This window comes from Chlorocebus sabaeus, chromosome 10 (genome assembly GCF_047675955.1).
Source record: "Chlorocebus sabaeus isolate Y175 chromosome 10, mChlSab1.0.hap1, whole genome shotgun sequence".
Classification (NCBI taxonomy): domain Eukaryota; kingdom Metazoa; phylum Chordata; class Mammalia; order Primates; family Cercopithecidae; genus Chlorocebus; species Chlorocebus sabaeus.
The window spans coordinates 49,157,987-49,181,936 of record NC_132913.1 but is presented as its reverse complement, the minus strand read 5'-3'; the positions used below and the strand labels follow the sequence as shown (position 1 = coordinate 49,181,936).

Here is a 23,950-nt window from a genome sequence, read left to right as displayed (position 1 = left end):
TCTTGTAGGCACATCCTGGCAGTCATGGGCAGAGCATATGTATCATTTCAGGTAGAAAAAGTTCCTTTTTCTATAGCAAAGGTTATCTTAAGGTACATGGAGGGACATAAAAAGTAGACACTCAGTGATACCAAAGGCTACATAAGCAAAGACAAGATGCAATTCTTTCCTTGGTTGCCCACTGAAAGGTGAAGCCTGGTATATGATAACATTTCTGGCTAATCAAGAGTAAAATGTCAAGAAGCAAGGTAGAATGGTTTAAGAAAGAGTAAAATGCAAAAAAAGCTGAAGAGAAGAACAGTGCTGTTGGTGCTTAGGTTACCTGGCAGCAGAAAACAAATGTTCAAGATTCAATCTAACAGCAAAAAATTGGACCAAAGCTTTGGGAACAATTTTGGTTTTTCTTCAGATGATTTTCCACTTTTCTCTCAAATTGCTTTCAATAATTATTTTGCACTCTGTGGCTTGTTAGCATGTGTGGGCTTTATACTAGTCATAATTCTATCCAAACAAAAACTCATCACCTCTAAAGATAGCTTTTCCAAGCCATGCTTATCTGAAGAGAAGGGTGGCAGAGCAGCCGCTGCCTTCAGTGCCAGAAGGAAGCTGGGTGGGCCCCGGAGCGCGGGGATGGAGGGCCGGCTGCATCCCGGCAGCACTGTGAGAAAGCCAAAAATTGAGGCTTTCTGAGGAGGAGCAGTCAAATCAGGCAGTAGCCGTCACGACAGCCACAACCTAGGTTATCTCAATCAGATCAGAAAAGAAAGAGACAGTGAGAGCACAAAGCTAACTGAGTAGTTGACAGCTTAGAAGTCAGAAAAGTACCTTAAAACAAGTTCCATTCAGCTCTTAATTGTTCTCTGTGAAGCTACAACATGGGGAAGATGTTAAGGGGATGATGATGAAAGTTTACCCAAGAACCTTTGAGAGAGTTCACCAATTTAACTAGGGGGGTGTTTATGCTATGATTTAAATGTCACCTTTTAATTAAGATAGCCAAAGCAGTTTTCAGATATAAAATAAGTGAAGGACAATTAATGCTACGTCCAGTACAGGGCAAGAAAACTGAGGCTTAGAAAAACAAGTCTACTCCAGAACACTCAAATATTTGTTGAGCATATATTATGTGCTATGCACATAGCTAACAAGAATAATCATCCAGTGGCTACTAATCCATTCAAGGGCAGGTAATCTGTTAGGTACTGGGTGTATAACAATGAAAAGAAAGCTATAAACTCGACTCTCAGAAAATTTAAGGGATCATTATGAAAAATACCAAAGTCAAGGTTGTAGCAAGGAAGAAACTCTAGGTGGGAGGAAACAATGTAGGCCAACCCTAAAAGTGAGGAATAAATAAGATGTGTTTGCATGACAGTGAACAACGAGCCTGGTTGGAGCCAAAAGTCTGTGCTGAGTAGAGGCGGAAGAGATAAATTGAAGTCAAATCCTGGTGTGGTTTGATAATCGGGTGTTATGTATCGAATTACATCATGAATTTGAATTGTATTTAGTGATAGCATTAAAATTATGATTCATATATCACGATACCTAACAAATAACAAAGATAGTTATCCTTTAATTACCTTTAGTGAAATAGGTTACATTTACAGCTACATCCATTTTCAGACACAGTGTGTATCTATGTAGGAGCCCTCAAATATTTTAAAGTACAAACAACGGCAGCAGAGACCAATATTCACAAGTATGCTTAGAGTGTTAGAGAGGGAAAATATTCAGCAATTTTAGAATTCACATCCTAAGAAATGGAAGATTCTTCAGAAGTTAAGCTCAACCCTTTTATTTTGCCCAAGAGTAAAACAAAGTCTACAGAACATAGAAGTGTCAAACCATTTTCTTCCTCAGCTACTAATAGAATAGACAATGCTGCAAACATTACATAAACATATAATCTTTGAAAACCTCAAGTATTATTTTTATAACAGGTATTACTTATGATTTCCAATGGATAGAAGAGCCAATACATAAGACTAACAATGAAAGTGGAAAAGGAAAAATGGAGGGCCCATATAGAGTTCATATCAATACATAAATGTGACATATATTTTTCATCAGAATATTTGATTCTGTCTCTCTAAGTAATTACGTAAATTACTGTTAAGTAAAAAATTCTGATAGAGTATTCTTGTATTTAGAAGATTATATTTGATTCTGTGGTTTTAGGAAAGGACTTATCTCAAACTTTAGCACCAGAATCACCTGGAGGTCTTATTAACAGAGATGGTTGGCCCCATCCCCAGAGTTTTGATTTAATAGGTTTGCAGTAACGCCCAAGAATTTGCATTCTAGGTTGCCAGGTGTTGGCTGATGTGGCAGTGGTTCTGGAACCACACTTTGGGCAACCACTGCTTATGGAAGAAGAATATGCTTGCCCCACCCTAAGATTCAATTAGAAATGGCATTTCTCTGTGTAATAATTTGGCCATGCTTTCCATATCCATAACCAATTCTGATCTATCTTAGCAGTAAGACATCCTCTGTAATTTGTTTGGTTGCACTTGTTTTCTATTGCTTTTATGTTTTCTTGGCCTTTTTCATGATCCTGCATTGGGATCACAGGTTCCCATTTGCCCTTTTCTTGTTTTCCCCTATAGTGTATATGTTAGAGTGAACCCCCAGTAAATCAAGAAGTATCACTATCATGATCACTTCCACAGAGTAGAATTTCTAGGATTTATCCAACACTAACCCTCTTTCCTCCTACCCAGGAGCAAACATTCTGCTGGGATTTTCTGCCTTTAACAGTAAGTAGCCTTTTGTCAAATGTGTACAATGGCCTAGAGAATATTTAAGTAGGAAGGAAGGCATGTTGGTACTCTGAGCACATTTGGACATCCAGAATTTGATTCTGCAGTCTTCCCTTTACACAGAGCAATGTGCAAAATGTCAGGGTTCCAATATTCATTTCTACCCTGATTATAATCCTTTCTTTCTAAAAACTGAAGCATATGCATATGCATATGCATGAAGTACATGAAAATTTGGAACAGAAGCTCTGCGACCTTGGACTGGCCTGTGTAGCTATTTATTCTGCTTAACTCATTATTGAATTTTAAGGTCAAATGAATGTTTTCTCAGTGCCATAAGACCAGAAATGGGCTACTGATAGGAAAACCCTGGAGGCTAAAGGTACAAGCTTGTATCTATCATCAAAAGGACAAGAGGTGAGCCTACTTTAAATTCAAGTCTCAGGGAGCTGAGACATTTCTGCTATTTACCATCTTGCCAGTTCATGATCAAAGTTACTCAATTAATTTGAGCAATTGCAGAAATGCAACATTTCTGGAGAACTTGTCCATTTACCACCTTAACACACAATCTCCTAGAAGACTGGGCCTTAGTATAAGATGCCACGGTAAGATCACATCCTCCCACCGAGTCTGTAAGCCTCAAGAAAATAGAATACCAAGATCTGGGCAAACAAGTAGAATATCAACCAGGAATTGAACTTTTAGTATAGTTCTTCCTAAATCTTCCTACCGTCTTTACTGACTATACTCTTTGAATACTAATTCTAAGCAAGAAAGTGAACCTCTTTAAACTTCCTTTTTTCTCTCCTGTTCGATGAAGAATTAGCTGTCTTTGCACTAGTCAGAGCTGTATTTTATTGTTCAATTATAGATTATTTCTTGACTGTATTATTGGTTTTCTTGTTTCTTTCCACGTACTGAGGATCACATGAAAGTATCATCATATTAATCCATTTGAGATTTTAAAGATCTATAAACCTGCCTAGTTAATGTACTATGAAGCTTTTCCCTCTAACTTGGATATGAAGGATTTAGCAGTAAAATTGCCCAGTAAATCTTTAATCTATTTTTGTGTCTTTTCAGAAAGCATGAGTTCTAGGAAATTTAGTAATATTTAGTTACTTCTAAAATCTTTATCTTCATAATCAGAGTACAGTAAATGCCCATTAAAGTACAGTGGGTATATAACATAAAAACATTAGACACTGATTACATATGTTCTCTGCCCTATGAGATTCATAAATTCCAAAATGGGCATATGGCACACACACATATAAGTACCATACATGCATAGCTATGTGAGTGGTTCTGGGAAGTGGGAATGGCAAATTCTAATAAATTCACAATTATTATTAAGCTTGTTCTCTCCTATTTCACAGAAGAATAAAAGGAGAATCCGAAATTTTCTTTGAATTACAATCAGAAAAATATTAAACATTACATAATAGATTACATATCATTTTTCATTTTGTGAACTTCTAAAAGGCAAGAATGTTTCATGGTATGAGTATGATCTAAGGAGAATACTGTGAAAGAGATGATTATATGTCTGGGGCTGTGTTCTTTTTTTTTCCAGAAGCAATAAAAACAGTTAACAAAAAAAGCAGAAAAATGAAGCAAAATTACATATGTAAGTTACTGTTTGAGTATAATTAATAGTACAGTAAGTGCTCACATAAAGTTGTTGATAGCTTCTTGGAGACTGTGACATTAAGTAAAGTAAAGAACAAATAAAATCAATTTTACCATAGGCTAATTGATATAAACAAGAGTTAAATTCCTATGGCAATTTCTGGTGACAAAAACATCACCAAACTTCTAACTAAAGACCCAAAATATTTTTAATATTAAACATTGAAATAAATGTGAGCTATACAAACATGTAAGAAAAATTAATAAAAGCACGTAAGATATTGAATTAACAAATTTCTGGTGAGTCAGTGAATGACTGAGGTCATAGTGGGGATGGATCAAATCAAGGAATAAATGTTTGCAAAGTGAAAATTGTAAGGAGCACAACCTACCACCAAGCACTTCAAAAACAATAGCAACATGGCTGTGTTCACTGAGCATTTTCATACCAAATTGTTTTTGTACATTTGTGTGATTATCGTATACTTGATGAATTTTTATTTTACAGTCATTTATATTCATTTATTCATTCCTTTTCCAACTCACTTATTCCAGTTCAAGGTCGAGGGTGGCTGGAGCCTATCTTGGCGGCTCAGGGTACAAGATGAGAACTAAGACTGGCCAAGACGTTATTCCCTCGCAGCACACACACACACACACACCCACATTCACTCACACTGAGCCAATGTAGGCACGCCAATGAACCTAATGGGCACATTTTGGGGATGTGGGAGGAAACTGAAGTGTCCAGAGAAAACCCACACAGATATGAGGAGAATGTGCAAACTCCATACAGACAGTGGCCCTGGCCAGGGATTTTTTTTTTTTTTCATCAACATTATTAAAAATGCTGTATTATTCAAGGGTCTGCTGTACTGACATTATCAAAAAGACTGGAAGGGAAGCTCATAGCCAAGAGCTTTTTCATCAAAATTAAATTAATTTAAACCTTCTTGGGTATTGTGTTTGATGTCAATAATTTTATTTACATCAAATATGGATAATTTAAGGTTTTAGTATTTCTGTGTTCTAGTGTCCATTTTATTTAAATTTAACTCGTGCCAAATTATACTATATTTTTTCTTGAAGAGTATCTGAGGATGAAAGCAAACATTTACTAAAGCCCTAAAAAGAAATAGAGACTATCAAAATATCCTAGTCAAAGTTGTTTTTTTTGAGACGGAGTCTCGCTCTGTCACCAGGCTTACTTCTGCCTCCAGTTCAAGTGATTCTCCTGCCTCAGTCCCCTGAGTAGCTGAGACTACAGGTGTGCGCCACCATGCCCAGCTAATTTTCATATTTTTAGTGGACATGGGGTTTCACCATGTTGGGTCTTATCTCCTGAGCTCGTGATCTGACTGCCTCAGCCTCCCAAACTGCTGGCATTACAGGCATAAGCCACCGCACCTGACTCAAAGTATTATTTTTTTTAAAAAAGCACTAATATCTAAATAAGAATATATCAAATAGAAAAAAGTAATAACAATTGTATAATATGATCTTTAGTGTTAACATTAATATTACTAGAAGTATGATTCTAAGTATTGCCGTCTACAATATTTGGAAAAATTGAAATATTCTTACAGAATTAAGACACATCATCATGATGATGAATCTATCTGTGGGAATCCATTGTCAGTGATAGAACACCATGTAGAGTAAGGGAATTACCAATCACACATTACGTAGCCATATTGGTAGAAATTTCTGAGAAAAAAACCTCATTTGATTTATGGCCTGATCTGACCTCACTAAATGACTAAGACCTCCGAAACATCTGCAAATGAATTTCCCAAAGGAAATAGGAGATATATCTATGGTTTGAGCAAATAGAAAGTTGATACATTTACTGACTACTTATAGAGAAAAATAGCGTAATTCTCATTGAATATTTTATTTCAATTTCATTTCTATTTACGTGAAAATTTTGTTGTGTTTTACATTGTATGGGCTCTTATTTTCCCCTCATTTACACTCTTTGTAATTTTTATATACTTAAAAAAATGTTGATTAAGTAGCTTTCAAAATAGACTCAGGCTTAGATATAAACTTTAAATATGCCATGAAACTTAAAATACATTGTTATACCATATAAAATAGAATAAAATAAATAAGTAACCTGTAAAAATAATTAAATTCCAGAAGTTTCTCCAACATCTACTCAATCTTAAATCACTTCAAAAGCAAATCAGATCAACATTTTTCCTAGTAAACATTTCACCTATTTCAAGAATAAATAATTCTTCATTAGAATATTTTGATTAAAACTCTGTTCCCTAGGAAAATGCCAACAGTAATAATGTCTCTTCTTTTTGTTCTCACATATGTAACAACAAAACAATGACTGCACAATCATAATTTGGAAATAGTTAAGTATCAGCAAGTTTCTGCCATCCATGGGGGAGGAATCAGAAAAATGAGCCTTACAATTTGGAGGGTTAGTACAAGGTATTTCTCTATTTCATTAGGGTTTGGTTTCCTCCTGTAAGATCTTCGTTCTCTGTCTGTTCACATCTTTATGATTTTAAACATTAAACTTCCAAACTAGTCTACTTGTGGTTATTAGTGATCACTGTCTAAAGACACAACTGTATAAAGATAAAAACAATAATTTAGTTTTGCAAAGAAATATTACTATGTTCCTTTTTTCTTTCTTTACAAAACATTGATTTTGCTCTTACTTCTTTTTCAGCATCTTCCAGTTTCTTTTTCTTACTCTCGGGCATTAAATCATCCAACCAACTGAGTTCCCGCTTCGTGAACAACAAGTCCATCAACTTTCTTACAAATACCAGGGCTAACACCTGAAGTAAATAACAAACTAGTTTAAAGTGGAAAAAAAATTAAAGCGAGTGGTGTAGATTTGCCGGTATGGTTTCTGGTAGAAACAATTTCTATTAGGCCTGAGATTAAAGTGAAAATTAAAGAGATATATATGTATAAAACATTATCTAGTCTTCTACATCCCCAAAATAATGACTATGATTTTACCCAATATGAGAGTCAATTAAATAAGCTATTTAAAAAATACATATAAAATGAATTTGACTGTTTCCTTAAATACATGTAGTTAATAGTTTATACTATATTAAATTAACACTAGAACATTCTTATCTATATTAATAATTACAAAATTATTTAGTCATTCAAATTCACTATAGTTTTTGAAGTATTTGAAACTTGCCTGAAACATTTAATACAATGTTATTTTTAAAATCCTCCTAATTTTTCACATTTGCTAGTATCTTTAATGTTAAATTTTGGAAGGATGCATTTTTCCATCCAACGTCAATTAATTCAGACAACCACAAACATTCAGAGTGATAGAGACAAAAATAAGAATCACTGAAATTCATAGGCATTCTCAAACTTTTAGTGCCAAAAGTTATATTTTCCAATAATTGTTCAAAATGACTCAGTTGTTCCAATTTCAGTTCATGTGTTTGTTTCCAAAGAGACCAGCAAATCAGAGAAAGAGAAAAAGAGTTGACAGAAGTTTCATACCATCATGGGAAAGACAATAGCAGCTCTTGAAACTTTTATTATCCACAAAAGGCCAAGGCAACTCATCTGAATAATCGTGAAGAGATGCACTTTTCGAAGTGGTACATGCCTTAGGTATATAAAATCTGGTTGATGTTTTGCAGGCATCCAGAAGAGCTTTATCCTATCAAAGAACTAAAAGATTAAACAGACTAAATTGTTTTTAGGTGTAAGACAACAATAAAAGTAGGACAAGTTGATGTTTAATACGGTTCAAAATTTTAGGTTAAATGACATACCTGGATAACACTAAGTTGATACCTGGGCATCAGGACAATGGGATTGTTACGCTTACCCTCTGAAACACTACAATTTCAGTTTAATAATAGCCCACATTTTCTTGAATATGGAGACGGGTTACAATTTAGAAGAGTTTAAAAATAGAAAGCCAATGTTAAATATTGCTACCTTGAAGAGTGGAGCCCTGTGAAGCAAAACATAACTACCATCTTCTTTTTCCTTGCCACATCACAAACTCTTTCTTTATGTGCCCCTCAGTATTGGGATTCCTGGACTTGCATTCTCTGTCTTCTTTTCTCCTGGAATAGTTCATCCATACCCATGGCTTTGACCTTCACATACTTGCTAATGATTCACAGACCTACATCTCTGCCTTAGCTCTCTCTTGGGTTCTAGACCCTTATCCAGCTGCTAAGTATGGTATTTTAACCTCCTTATTTTGACTCTGCTGTTTTGACTTTGCCCGTTTAATCCCCAACAAAAGTTTAGATGCTGTCTTTATGAACACAAACATCTTAACCATAAAAATTTAACCTAAATAAATTTTTGTTAATAAAGTATGTTCCAGAGCAAATTTTGTTAACTCTATTTTTTCTTGATTCACTTTATATGCAGCACTGTCATTTGTATATTTTCAGTTGTATTTTATTAAAATAACTTTCATCTCAATCAATGTTATTTCTGTTTCAATCTTGCCATAAAGATAGTACATAGTATTACATAAAACTATTGTTATAGTACTGCATACTATTATGTTACAGCTTTGACTTTGAGGGCTTTTTTTTAATCAAGCAAACCAATTTTTCTCAATTTGAATTTTATAAATTAAACGCACACAGGAAGGTTAAATCTTTAATCACATTTTATTTACTAACGAATCATACTACATGATAGTTTTATTTTATGTAGATTGTTTGGTTTATTGTTCTTCGGACAAGTTTTGCAGTTTTCAGTGTTTCCAACTAGAGGCGATTATTTAGAAAATAATGGTTTCAATCACTGTCAGTCACTGTTTTATTTCATGCCATCTCTACAGTAACATCCATTACACATTTTCCAAAAGTAATACTAGATTTTATTTTTTAGCTAATTTATTTTAAAAACTGTAGGCAATTCTCATCAAATATGTCAAATTAATATGCAAAGGAACAGTTGTCCATTGAGTCAAAATGTTAGAGTCAAAACACCTTGTTTTACCAGGACCTGCTTGTATATATAGTAAGAATCTCAAACTCAACATAAACCTATCTTCCCTTCTGTGTTCTGTGTCTTATGGCATGACACGGCCTTCCTTCCCTCAGTTATCTAAATAAGAATCGTGCATACATTAGTTCATTCCCCGACCATTCATTTATTCATATTCATTTATATATTCCAAAAATATTATTGAAACATTATATGCAGACTACTAAGTGCTGAACTCATTCCTGACTAATCTCTCTCCATTCTGTCCATGTATGTGTCATTAGGTTTTAAAATTTCTATTTCCTAAATATCATTTAAACTTAAAAGTCATTAAATAAACAAAAACTTGGTGCACGGTAGAGGTAGGAATAGGAAAGAAGTAAAATAAAATCTTCTGGCTTACAATGGAATATTTCCTTTTCTATAGAACTAGTTTTTCCCAGCCACCATTTCTCCATTTGTGAAGCTATGTTATTGCATAAGTGTACTTCAGTGTGTGGGTGCTTCAATTGTTATTGTTTAAATGGCACATTTGCTTTACTTTGGATTCCTGAAGTGTTGGAATGAATATAGATGTGGGTATATATCTGAATACAGAAACAGCATTCATGAGAACACTGTGATCTGTTTTTTCTGCCATGTTTCACAGTGAGAAGCTCAGATAATAAGTTTCTTAATATTGCCAAACAAGCAGGTAACATAGATTCCTTCAATAGGGTAAGAGAGTAACATGCTCCTGGAACTGTTGATATTCAGTATATGTTTAAATAAGAACCATCATCATGACAAATGTATTCTGAGTTTTACATTTGGTTTTTATTACATCCTAGAATCAATATCACATTTCCCCACCCAGTTAGCTACAATTCCAAATAGGAATTTCAACTTCCTGGGCTTGGGGTCACTTACATTTTCACAAACCCTGTTTCTCAGTGTGAGACCCTGTTCGTCAACGTGTGCCCCAGCTTGCTATTTCATCTGTGTTCTTTAAAACCCATTATATTTAACTCATGGGCCTTTGATAATGTTTTCTTCAATTTTCATTTAAAAGATTCACATCCCAAATAACTCCAAAACTTGACATTCTTGTTTAATTCTAAACCTCATGGGTATAAAATCATGTGGAATTAGAGGGAAAAATCTGTTGAAACCTATCACCAAAATGATTTTACTTTGTTTCTTAAACTTCTGCTGCTGTATTTGTGTGAGCCTGGGGCCTAATAATAAATACTTTTCACTTACAGATGAGATTAGTACTCATGGAACTTTTGCCAAAGGCAAAAAAAAAAAAAAAAAGGAAAAAAGAAAAACAAATATAACAAAACCTCTTCAGTATTCTTCTCTAATGCCTTACAAAACCAATTCTATCAAACTATACTTTTCATATATGAAATTTTAAATGAGCAAATTAAATCTAATTTGAGTAAAATTAAAACACATAACATGGCTCAACCATCTCCCTCTCCCAGTTAATTGTTTCCCAGTGTCAGGATGAAGAGTCAGTCATACTATCAATTTTGGGTGTTCCGTGACCTGCAATGACTTCATACTTAAGTTTGCCTCAGACTGGCACCCAGTACCATCTTAAGGCCTAAGTGCTGCTGCTTCTTCCAAAGTCACAAGCTGGTTAGTTATTTGCTCAGGAACAGAGATCCTGCGCTGCCTGTCCTGCGGGTTAACTATCCTCTTACATGCTATGAACAGCAGTGAGTCTAGCTGTGTCACAGAAAAAGCCGCAATTTATTTTTGCTTTTCAGTTGACAAAATACTATATGATAAATAAGCCTCTAGTCTCTTTTTCAAGAACATTGGAGTGTTGGGCTAAATAATGTTAAATTATAAAACAAGATTATTCAAGGGACAATTTAAGTAGAAATCTATTAGTTTGCTAGGACCGTCCTAAAAAATTACCACAACTTGGTGGCTTAAATCAATGGAAATATATTCTTTCACACTTGTGGAGGCCAGAAGCCTAAAGCAAGATATTGGCAGGGCCACACTCCCTTTGAAGGTCTTAGGGGAGAAAAGTTCCTTGCGCCTTCCAGCTCCAGGTGGCTCCTGGCACCCTTGATTAATGGCAGCAAAACTCTAATCTCTTTCTCCCTTTTTTTTTTTTTTTTTTTTTGTGAGACAGTCTCCCTCTGTCGTCTAGGCTGGAGTGCAGTAGCATGCTGGGTTGAAGTGATTCTCCTATCTCAACCTCCTGAGTAGTTGGGATTGCAGGCATGCGCCACCACACCCATATAATTTTTGTATTTTTAGTAGAGACTAGGTTTCGCTGTGTTGGTCAGGCTGGTCTCAAACTCCTGACCTCAGGTGATCCACCCACTTTGGCCTCCCAAAGTGCTGGGATTAGAAGTGTGAGCCAACTATGCCCTGCCTTCCTACATCTTCATATGGCCTTCTTCCCTGTGTCTCTCTGTGTCTTCTCCTCTTCTTTTTTTTTTTTTTTGAGACAGAGTCTTGCTCTGTTGCTCAGGCTGGAATGCAGTGGTGTGATTTCCGCTCACTGCAACCTCCGCCTCCTGGGTTCAAGCAATTTTCCTGCTTCAGCCTCCCGAGTGGCTAGGACTATAGGCATCTGCCACCACGTCCAGCTAATTTTTATGTTTCCAGTAGAGATGGGGTTTCACCAGGTTGGCCAGGATGGTCTTGATCTCTTGACCTCATGATCTGCCCACCTTGGCTTACCAAAGTGCTGGGATTACAGGCGTGAGCCACACCACACCTAACCCCTCTCCTCTTCTTATAAGGACCACAGTCATTAGATTTAGGGCCCACCCTAAAACCATGATTATCTTGTCTTCAAATCCGTATCTAATTACATAGGCAAATAGTCTATTTCCAAATAAGGTCACATTTTGAGACGCCAGGTGGACATCAATTTTCAGGAAACACACACTATTCAACTAATAACAGTATCATAAAAGAAATATGTGGGAAGAATTTGCCTACAGCTTCTGTAAACATTTAGAATACACTTGTGGAGGTTCTAAAATGTGTCCACAAATTCTTTGATACTCTTCTCTTCAAGAGATAGAGTCTCCCTTTTCCTTTCACTTGGGTGCAAGCTGGACTTAGCGGATAGTCTCTAACAAATAGAAAACGTGGAAATGACCATGTATGACTTTGAAGACTAAATAAAAAAGCACTTTTCATCCTTTCTCTCTCATTCTCTTCTCCTTCTTTCTCCTCTCTCTCTTTCTCGCTCTCTTTCTTTCTCTCTCTCTCTCTTTCATATTGCTCACTCTGAAGGAGTTACATTCCATGTTTTGAAGACACACTAAGTATTCCATGGAGAGGCTACTGTGGCAAAAGACTGAGTCATCCTACCAACAGGTAAAAAGGAACTGATGCCCTCATGCCCACAGTTGTGGAATAGACATTTTGGAAGCAGATCCTCCAGCACTATCAAACCTTCAGATGCTGTGGACCTTGTCCACACCCTGACAGTGACCACATGGGACATCTTGAACCAGAACCATCTGACTGATCTGTTGCCAAATTCATGCCTAAAATATTTATTTAACCAATACTTACTTAAATAATGTACAAAGTTCCCCTTATACTTGAAACTGCCTATATCTTTATTTTAGTCTAATTTAAAAAATAATCCTATAAATATAACAGTAAAACAAACAACACAAGGTGTAAAAACCCCAGGATATCACTATCTCAACAAATCGTTTTTATTTCTACACCTTCCTTTACAACCCATCTCAAACTCATGGCTTTATAAACCTATGGTCAGTAGTTTCTTACTGTGTATTATGTCGTAAGCATTTTTGCCATGTTACTTTTGTAGTTCCTAAAAGTACACTGGAACTTTAACTGATACAAAATTATTAATTTTCAGTGAATATACCATAGGTTACTTAATTATTTTATTGCTGTTAGAGAATTGAGTTGTTTCCAATATTATAACAGTATGTGTTAAAATGAACATCTTTGTACATAAAGATTTTTCCTATTCTTACCAATAGATATGCATACACAAGATTAAAGTGTCAAATATTATAAATATTTGGATATGTATTGAAATATATTACTATGATTTTTCTAAAAATGCTGTAAAATCTAAGCCTCTTACAGTTTTAACATACTTACGATAAATAAAATACCATAAGTTTATGAACCTTAGATGCTGGAGAGTATCTTCTTTAACTTTTGTAACTCTTCAAACAAGTTTTGAAGAAAAACAAGTTTGAAGAAATTTAATTGTGGTCTAAAAGCTGTTCCTCAGGTGGCATCATTTTCTTAGCTGTCACATGACTTATCAGTAGATCTTAAGATAAGTCATCACAGATGTGCCTGTAGTACTGTAAGTAATTTACCTGAATTCCCTTTAGAGATGAAGCACCCATATAAAGAAACACTCCATATAGCACTGGCATGGGAATAAACTGTAAAAGAACAATTGGAGAAAAGGTACAAATCATTTTCAAATACATTGTGGTTTTGCATTTATCAAAGAAAAAAATGGAGAAAAAAGGCATTTTTGAGTAGAAACAGTATAGTACAGATTCAGAAGACATAGATTCAAGTTCCAGCACTAGCACTTTTTAGCTGTGTAACCTTAGGGAAGTTACTTAAGCTCTCTGTGCCTTAGTTTCCCAATATCTAAAAGGAGATGATAACAATAGGGCTGTTATAATTATTTAATAAGTCAAAATCTATTTTTAAAAACCATGTAGTATATAATGAACAATAATACTATTATTATGCCACTTTAGAGACAATTTGAATTTTGTTTTACAAAGATAAGATATTTGGATTAAAGGTAAAGAAGGAAGCTAACATTTAGATGTGTTTCCTGCATTATGCCAGGTATTTGTAAATATATGGATTACTCAGATTTTCTCTTTTTTTTGGAATAGTTCACCATCATCTTATGTCTATAAGATAATTACTTACATAACATAATTACTTACATAATTCTTGCAAAGGTACTTGTGTTAATGATCAAATACTAGTAAACTAGTAAATGATTAAATAATTTAATTAAAATGTCAAATTATTGGCAAATAAAAAGTGCTGTAATTTATAGCACAATTAACACACCTTGGAAATATCTGACAAAATTACATGACAAAATAATTACAAGTTAATCCCCTTTAAAATAGATTTCAAGTTTTCTGTGGGAAAAAAATCAGCATATGCAAAGATGATGTCCAGACAGTGGTTTCATAGAGCCCTTAAAATGGACCAGGCTCATTCCTTCACCTTTATATTTTATTAATAGTAAGTAATATTAACTGCTAATATATTTATCCATTGACAAGAAAATAGAATCTTTATGAATGCCTGTAATGAATTCAGGTCACAAGTCAGTCAGAAACAATGAGCGACTTTTTCCCATAGCTTGATCACCATTTCAAAATTGTTACAATAATTTACTCATCAAATTTTACTTTGCCAGACTAAATTTTTATGTATTTAACGGTTTTAAAATATAGGACATAATTTCCCTCCCTTAGGTTATGAAGAATTATATAAACATGGTTAAGAAATTCATCACTTTCATCACATGCCACACAATATTTGCAAATTTATGGCTCAGATTCAAATGAAAATATTAAATTATGATAAATATATTCTTCTTTCTCTCAAGTTCATAAAGACAGATTTCGTTACCTTCAGAATACTGGTCATAAAGACTGATGAACCCATAAGAATAAAAATCATAAGCCCTGTAACCCTTTGCTCCCGAATGCCGAGAAATTTGGGTTGTTCTCCTGGAGCTGAACATTCTGATTCCAGTTTTAGGCTATTGACATGAGTGATGGAGAGGACTGTGGCAGCCACAAACCATGGCAGGCCCATGATGGAGCATACACCGAGCATGACAGCCACCATTAATAGGTCCAGATGGTACCCACAACCTTTCTGTTTAAAAAAGAAAGAAAGAGAGAAAGAAACTGTGTCAACAACAGGGCTAAGGATGGCCTGATTGCGAATAGAAACCACTTCCTGATGATACTCAACAAGCCCTTCATATCAGATCTCCTGGAGTAAACTCTTAAACAAACATTCAGTTTCCAATTGCCCTCTTTTGTCTCATTGGGTGACTTTTATTAGAAAAAAAATAATATCATGGAGCCTAAGCTCCCCTGTATAGTCATTTTTTTCCTTAATATAGTGCTATCTTGTTCTAAATTGTTTAAGTTTCAACACTAGACAAATTAAGCCCCTCCTTAGAAATCACAGTTTTTTGTTTTCTATTTCCTCTGTTATGCTACTCCACTGTCAATAACCTCCAGGTGTTGCAAACTAAGTGCTTCCTAGACCCAGGTAGGAAATGTAAAGGAGGAAAAATAGGTGCAGTGGGGTGTGTGGAAACTGCCCTCTTGCACAGACAGGGTGCTCTCGGAAGAGGGAAATCAAAGATCGGGAAGAGCACTCCCTCCATACCCTGTAGGAACCAAAAGTGTAGAGCCACAGAAGCAGCCAAAGGGTTGGCCTACTTTATGTTCCACCTTTCCTTTGTAATTTTTAGTGACTGCTTCATGAGAGGCAGTATAGTAAAGTGGTTAAGAATATAAGTTCTGGAGTCAGACTGCCTGGAATGAAATGCTAGCTCAACCAAGAAATCACTTAAGCTCTTGTGTCTCTTTTTCCCTATCTGGAAAATGATGGTGATGATGATAGTAGAGGGCACCTCACTGGACCGCTGTGATAACTAAATTAGTTAATGTTGTAAATAATTTAGAATAATATCTGTTGAATAGAAAGCGACCAGAAAATGTTAGGTACTATTATATTCTAATGGTTAAGCAATAAATGTTTCTTTTGTACTCATTAGGTTTCAAGGCTCCTTAATAAAACTATTACTATGTTTCTTAAGAGCAGATAACTTATATAACTTCTCAGTATTTCCTCTTGTTTTTAGCACAATCATTGGCACACAATAAGCAATCAATAAAAGTTACAAATTGACTTTTTTGAAAATAAAATATGCATCAAACTTTTCAGAATCAAATTTAGTAAGTGTAATTTTAAAATAAATACAGCAGTTAAATTTGTTATTATGATCATGAGCAGAAATTACCAATTCTTCTAGGAGAATAATAGTCTGTTTTTTAGCGGTAGTTTTATATAACTTCAAGCAGTTTGCAGTTAATATGAAAGCTCTTATAGCCTGGAGTGTGAAACACACTGTTGCATATTTGTCATGGTAGTCTTTCTCTGTGATTTTGTTTTCTTAGTAACAAGCTTCTTAAACTCAGTTGTACTTTCTTTCCTATCTGCTCATCCCTTCCAAATTATAAAAGTGCAAGAGATGATAGTGAGGAGAAAATGAGAGTTATGTACCTAAGGACCTGTTCCTCCTATGTTGGCAACAAAGCAGTGATACCCTTCATTGGCTCAGCTTACTGGGGCAATGCTACAATTCACCAAAATGTCTAACTCAATTTCCTGAATGAATATGACTCTGGAAACTTTTCTTTGCAAGTAACTCAAAAAAAATTTGATTAGTAAGAGCTGAAGAGTAGGAAGAGAAACTGCCTGGTGTCAGCATAATCAAAAAAGCATAGGAAAAAGCTTTGCCAGGACCGTAATATTGTACCTTGGCCTTTTGTAAAACATTTTGGAAGGTGTAATTCCATAGAATAGAACTCAGATTTTGGTCCCTTTAAAGGACAACGTCTTAAGCAGCTTGAGAAGTGTTTTGTCCTAGCAACTCTGGAGGGAGAAGGATGTAGAACAGTGAAGGACCTCATACTTAAGCCTCTGCCTCTAAGGTAGTACAATGTGAATGCTGCTCCCTTGGAGTTGTTTTGCAAAATTGTGGTACTGCTAAGAGAAAACGAAAGATGTAAGAGGAGCTAGTGGCTGTGAGATGAACATCAGAGGAGGGCAGAAGACAGGGGACCTTGAGAGTCAGGCTTGTACTTTTTAGCACACCTGGAATTTCTCAGAGTCCACATTCACTACAGCTCAATAATATGAGGGAGACCTTCGTCATGATAGTGATTTCCAATAGCTCTTATTGAATGTTTAAAAAATACGATACAAATGTAAACACTCGGATTCTGAATTGCAGGAAGTGGGCAAAATAATTCTTTCAGAGGAAATAATTTCTTTTCTGAATTCATAAAGCTAGCTTTGTAATGTATAAATATATAACAAAAACAAAAATATAATTTCCCCTAATTATGCTGTACAACAATGGGAGCATCTTGATTCAATGTAAACCAAAGGAAATAAATAAAGCACTTCTTGCTCTTCCCCTAACTAACCAGTATCCTTCTTGCCTTTCATTTAAAATGTCTTTAAAAACTTGGACTTTGTAACAAAATTATTAGCTGATAGGCATGCCAGCCAAAGAGAAGTACCCCTTTGTCAGAGAGAGAACTCTACACCTTCTAACATATTTCTGTAGATTTTTTTCTCAAATAAAGACAGAGCTAGAGCTTTTATTCTCACATTCATCCATGAATCACAGGAAATGGACATATGGGAGGAAAAGGGAGCATAGCAACAGGTGATGCTACACCAGACCCCACTAAAACCAACATGCAGCAAGACAAGAGGCCAGCCAAGAGGACCATCTGATACCCAGATGCCACTGCTGAAAAAATTCATTTCAAAGCTTGGCAGCAATTTCCTGCATCTGTCAAGTTAACCACATAAAAGACTATAGATTGACATGAAGAACCAGGCTGACAAAGAGGGCAAAAAAGAACATATCAAATGCCATAATCATCAAGAGAATATGGTGCCAAATGAATGTTGCAAATGCATTCATTTACTCAAGTGATCCGGGATTGTATTGCTGTTTATTAAAAATGATGTCAAAAGAAGCCTGAACTGTCTACAGAAACATGTAGAAAAGCCCACAGTTGTATCTTAACAGAAACTTTCTTTTTTATAAGATTATATCTCTCTTTTCACATTTAGAGAATGTGCTTTAAAAAACCCAAGTAGATATTTTTAATGCTTTTCAAAGGGATTCAGTTAACTTATGCCTAATCCACTTCTCCAAGGGAGAAACAAACAAACAAACAAACAAACAAATGCTAGAGAGAGTATGGATTTATATGTACATTTATGTATAATATACATGATACTTCACATTCTCTAATTTTTATATTTGCCTCTTCTTTCACTCTGGAGCCATCCGAAGGATAACAGAATGCAATGAGTTCGAGTTTTACTAATTTTGAGCTCCCGCATTCTTTGGGAGTAGTAAGTCACCAATACAGTGCAGCACAGCTTTATTGTGTACATAGTGACACTCATGAAATGATAAAAACAGTTTTTTTGTTTGTTTGTTTTTTTGTTTTTTTTTTTTTTGAGACAGAGTCTCACCCTGTCGCCCAGGCTGGAGTGCAATGGTGCAATCTCAACTCACTGCAACCTCTGTCTCCTGGATTCAAATGATTCTCCTGCCTCAGCCTCCCAAGTAGCTGGGATTACAGGTGCCCACCACCACGCCCAGCTAATGTTTGTATTTTTAGTAGATATGGGGTTTCACCATGTTGGCCAGGCTGGTCTCTAACTCCTGACCTCGTGATCTGCCTGCCTCGACCTCCCAAAGTGCCGATATTACGGCGTGAACCACTGTGCCTGGCCAATAAAAACATTTTTATCAGCATGAGAAATATCGTCTAAAAGAAAACCAGCTACTAGTTCTGGCAATAGAGGTGAAGAAAAAGTAAAAAGATCTAAAATATGTTTGGGAGAGATAAAGAATGAAAAGAGGAATTCTGAGTTGATTTGGGTGTATGTAGACTTAGATACATGATGTGGAGTCTACCAAGTGTTTGATACACAAACTACAAAACATGATTCATTAAACAATTTCGGGGAATGCTCCAACCAAGGCAAAAATGGGTTTCTCAAGTGAGAAAAGAAAATTAGTAAAAGCTGAAAATGCTTTCACAAGTGGTTAGCTTGTGGTCTGGTGATATACTCAAGAAACACATCTTTTAGTGAAAATGTGGTTCAAGTCAAAGCCAGGAGACTGCAAACATTTCAGTGAAGTGGGGAGAAGTACTATGGAACAAACTGTTACTCTGAGTAAATAACATTCTGAGAAGGTGATTTTGTTGTTGTTAACGGGAAACCCAGTAGCATCAGACCACACTCTACAGAAGCTTAAGGAGGTAAGAGTTGTAGGCCCAATAGGGATTCAATGTAGACAAAATACATCTTCACTGGAAGAAATTTGCTTTTAAAGTATTCATATCTAAGGAGGAGGATGGAGAGTTCCGATTCGCAGTGGCCAAGAACGGGCTGACTCTTCTGCCTGTGGCCATATAGCAGAGTTTATGATTAGCCAGATTTGCTGTCTCACTTACTAAATCCAGAGTAGTAAGGGGCAAAAATATGAAACTTTTGACTACATAATCATTTCTTTGCACAATAAAACAGATTTAGTAATGTAGCCTTAGGTTTATTTCAGTGACAAAAATAGTTCTAGTTCTGCATTTAATTCTATAAATGCAAGTACTTGAAAGGACCACTTGAAGAATGCTTTATTACATTTTTGTTATTCCACAGTATATGTGAAGGGGGAAATTAGTGTATTTGTCAATGTGGAGCTTTGGAAAGGCTGTGAATGTCAAGGGCTCATGAAGAACATGGAGTAAGAGCAAGTGCCATGTGATTTATAAGGTTGAGGGCCCAGGAAAGGGCAAAGATTCAGAATGGCCAGGAAGGTAATAACAATCTCAGCACACATTTCACTTCCACACTTTGTTTTAATATGATTCCACTTACAACAAGAAAAAAATGCTGCCTGAATCCATTTAACTGATGGCCCTTACAAAGGATAATTTTTTCAGTGGACTCACTAGAATTTCTGCCTAATTATGAAGGCTATAAAAATCTTTTTTGAAAGGTAAATAATAATTATATGGCTTACTTTCTTCCTAAAACAGTTTTTTAGTTGATTTTTAAAAATGTGTCATTTAATAAAATACATAAAGTTGTGAGAATTCTGAAGTTACATTCTACAAAGAGAATGAAGAATGTCCTTTGCTTTCAGACACACATTCTCTCCACCATATACTCAAAATTCCTTCTTCATAAGATTTATTGCAAATAAGTGTGCTTTCTTACATTTATGTTATTATTGTTATTAAAAGCAATGGCAAAAACCGCAATTACTTTTGCACTAACGTAATATATTGCATCAGAGTTTAATCAGAGATTTTTTTCATCTTTCTAACATTCTTACAAAAGAAATCCTATAAAGCATGATTTCTGTTGCTCTGACAATGATTTTTTTCTCCTAGAGTTTAAAGGGTATGTGAAAATAGCTGGCAATTTCCCCATGATACCAAAACAAAAACAAGATTGTGCATGTTCTGTTTTTACAAGGTTTGATGCAGATTATTTTTAACCATTTAATGATTTCATTGACTTTATTTAACATATTCCTGAAAGTAAGTGATAGTGCTTACATTACAAATCTCAGGCAAATTGCATACCAGTGAACAATTTTGATTATTCACAACTGAAAAATGGCAAGGTCAGAATGTAACCAAGACACATCTATATTTACTTATTCTTTTTATAAAAGAGACAGTGAAATCTGCAATAAAACTCAAAGATGTCACTTCCAAACTGTGACGTTTATGTCTGGATTTTGTTGTTATAGGCAGAAAGAAAAATAATTAAAGAAAATAAGAAATAGTTGAAGTTGTAATTTATTCTGATAATGAATTAAATGTAATAGATACATTTAGGGTTAAATAGAGGAATAGAGGAATCTCAGATGTAAGACAAGTTGGTATGGTTGTACTTCACCAGAACAGATTGTTATTTCACTAAAATATGCTAAATATGGTAAAGTTAGAACTTTGACAATGTTTTTTTATTTTATGCCTTGGAGGTGAGTTCTCAGACTTGAGCTCAGCCAAGTGCTACAAATAAGTAAATTCTCAAAGCATTGTAAGACCAAGTATCTTGTAAGACAATAAAAATTATACATACAAATGAATAAGAATACAGGAGAAGTCAAATGAACATCAGTTAATATCAGTTAAGTCATAATGATTTACATTAAAATGAATGTTAAAATATACCTTTAGCTTATGTTCTTTTCTGTTGATGATGACAGCTGTAATCTGTTGGTCCATAAAAATTAGGATAGTACAAAGCAGAGCTGGAATTATAGCAGCTATTACTGTCCACCATGGGTTTGGACCTAAAGGTGTAACAAACCAGCCACGATCATCTCTGGTGGGCTGTATAAAGTAAAGGATGTGCATAGTTATGAACTGGATTAATGAATACTTGATCAAATTAAGTCTTACAGATGCTAACAGGAAAGCCATAATTATAAACAGAGGAGCTGAGTGGGCTACAATAAATAATAATAATACTCATAAAGCACTTAAAACCATTTTAAGTGCTTTAAATATTTTAACTCATTTTTTTTTCTTCACAACACTCTAAAGATGACACAGAAAAGAAAATTGAGGCATAGAGAGATCCAGTAACTTGCCCAAGATCTCAAAGCTAGTACGTGGTAGAGATGGGATTTAAACTCTGACAGACTTGTTGAAAAATCTGTGTTCTTAATCAATACCTGTATTAAATAAAATAATATCAATATTTACCATTAACTATTGGAAAATGTATTGAAATTTACAAATAGCACATTGACACATAGAACGCTGTTCTAGAACTGAGATACAAAGATAAATCAGAGGCTTCTTTCAGTTTAGAATCAGAGACAGACATCTAAACAGAATACATCATTATGGTATTGTAACTGTTATTTTTGATGTGCAGAGGTTATTGAGTGAAAATGGAAAAAAAGATACTTGGTCAGAGCAGAGGCTCAGGGAAGGGTTCCAAACATGACTGCTGTCTGAGATGATTCTCAAAATTTCATCCTGACAAGAGTCCTATATAGAAGTCCCCAGCCCTGTTTGACAGAGAAAACAAAGGAGCACTCCTAATCTGAAAAGCTGAAATCTGAAATGATCCAAAATCTGAAACTTTTGAGCACTCACATGATGCCACAAGTGGAAAATTCACACCTCACTTCATGTGATAGGTCACATATATTATTAAGTACAGTGTATAAAATTACTTTCAGGTTATATGTATAAGGTATATAGGAAACATAAATAAATTTTGTGTTTAGACTTGAGTCCCACCCCAACATACCTCATTATGTGTTTGCAAATATTTCAAAATTTGAAGAAAAAAAAAAAGAACTCTGAAACACTTCTCATCCCAAGCACTTTGGATAAGGAATGTTCAAACTGTACCTCATTAGTAACACGGTCAGAATTCTATTTCCAATCTATTTTTATCTGTTTTTCAAGCCTTGTTCACTGTACAATTCTGCCAAGATAATCCTTTTCTCTTAGTTTCAAATGCTTCCTTATCTTTTAAGAATGTTTTATATATATATATTTCAACTGTCAGAATTGACAGGAAATTTTTTCAAGTAGTTTTTATATTTATAATTATTTATATTTTGTAATTCTTATTTTTTTAAACATTAGACCCCAATTTTAGCCATGCTGTGTGCATTTCATTTACTGCTCTTCTAATCTAAATTCTTTATATTTTCATGAAAATCCTAAGTACTAGGGTTATAGGTATCATCTAAATGAAGATTAGACCGAGAGAGATGGGGAGAGGGAGAGAGATAGTAAGTGTTATGATAAATTCACCTTGAAAACACTTGGTACTTGTAGTTTTGGAGATGGGATCCCAATGGCATAGTCAATTAAAACCATACACAGAATTGTAAGAAAGACAGCAAAGTCACTCACTATGGATCGAACCTAAAAATAATGAAAACACTTGTCACTTAAAGTAGCTATAAATATCAAGGAATACTCAGGAACATAATCTAGAGTCACACTTTATAAACACTTTATGACATAATATCATAATATTATATTTTATGCATACTATAAGATTACCATTAGCTCTGTCAGAACCTGAATATATATTTATGTATCACTGTCGTTAAGATTGGTACACACTCAACCTTTCCAGAATGAGGCATTATGGAATAGCTACATCGTGGTTGAGTTGTTTTCAATGTTTATTTAAAATCTAACTTTATGATGAACCCATGCATGTGAATATTCAGAACACAGAATAAGGTAGCATGGGCAGAATTTGGTGGATTTTAGGGATCTCTTTCACACAGGTAACATTTTAATAAGATAAACTTGAAGTATCATAAAATAAAATTATCTGTTTTTATCAAAGAAACATAATGTTTTAGTTTATCTAGAATATAAGCATGACAGTTGGGAATGTACACAACAGAGTGGGCAAATTTAAAATTTATTCTATGTGAGCCAATTTTTAAAGCCATTTCTTATTTATAAAGCCAATTCTGAGCAAATATTCACATACAATTATTATCCAGATCTAGTCTATTTTAAGATGCCTTTATGACATACACACAAGCATACACAAAATGCTTCAGATTATTGTTTCAGCTTATAAAAATGTTTTTGTATTAATCAGACTAAGTTTTTTGGGGAAATAAATGAATCTTCCACTTTAGGGAAGAAAGTGGTGACAAAAAAGAAGCTCCTTTCGGAAGGAACAGTTCTTGAAATATTTTCCCAGAGTGGAATTTTGATCATAAT

General features: G+C 34.7%; 1 protein-coding gene across 16 annotated transcripts in view; it reads right to left on the bottom strand.

Annotated features, from left to right (window-relative positions):
- Positions 1-23,950, bottom strand: part of SLC4A10 (solute carrier family 4 member 10) — a 377,604-nt gene that overhangs the window by 12,991 nt on the left and 340,663 nt on the right. For all 16 annotated transcript variants that reach the window (XM_007965141.3, XM_007965143.3, XM_007965144.3 and 13 more), the window contains 6 exons: positions 23,012-23,125; positions 21,404-21,565; positions 15,003-15,254; positions 13,703-13,771; positions 7,905-8,078; positions 7,082-7,204 (listed from right to left, as the gene is read on the bottom strand). In XM_007965141.3, the coding sequence (XP_007963332.1) occupies positions 7,082-7,204; positions 7,905-8,078; positions 13,703-13,771; positions 15,003-15,254; positions 21,404-21,565; positions 23,012-23,125 (894 nt within the window). The remainder of the gene's footprint in view (positions 1-7,081; positions 7,205-7,904; positions 8,079-13,702; positions 13,772-15,002; positions 15,255-21,403; positions 21,566-23,011; positions 23,126-23,950) is intronic.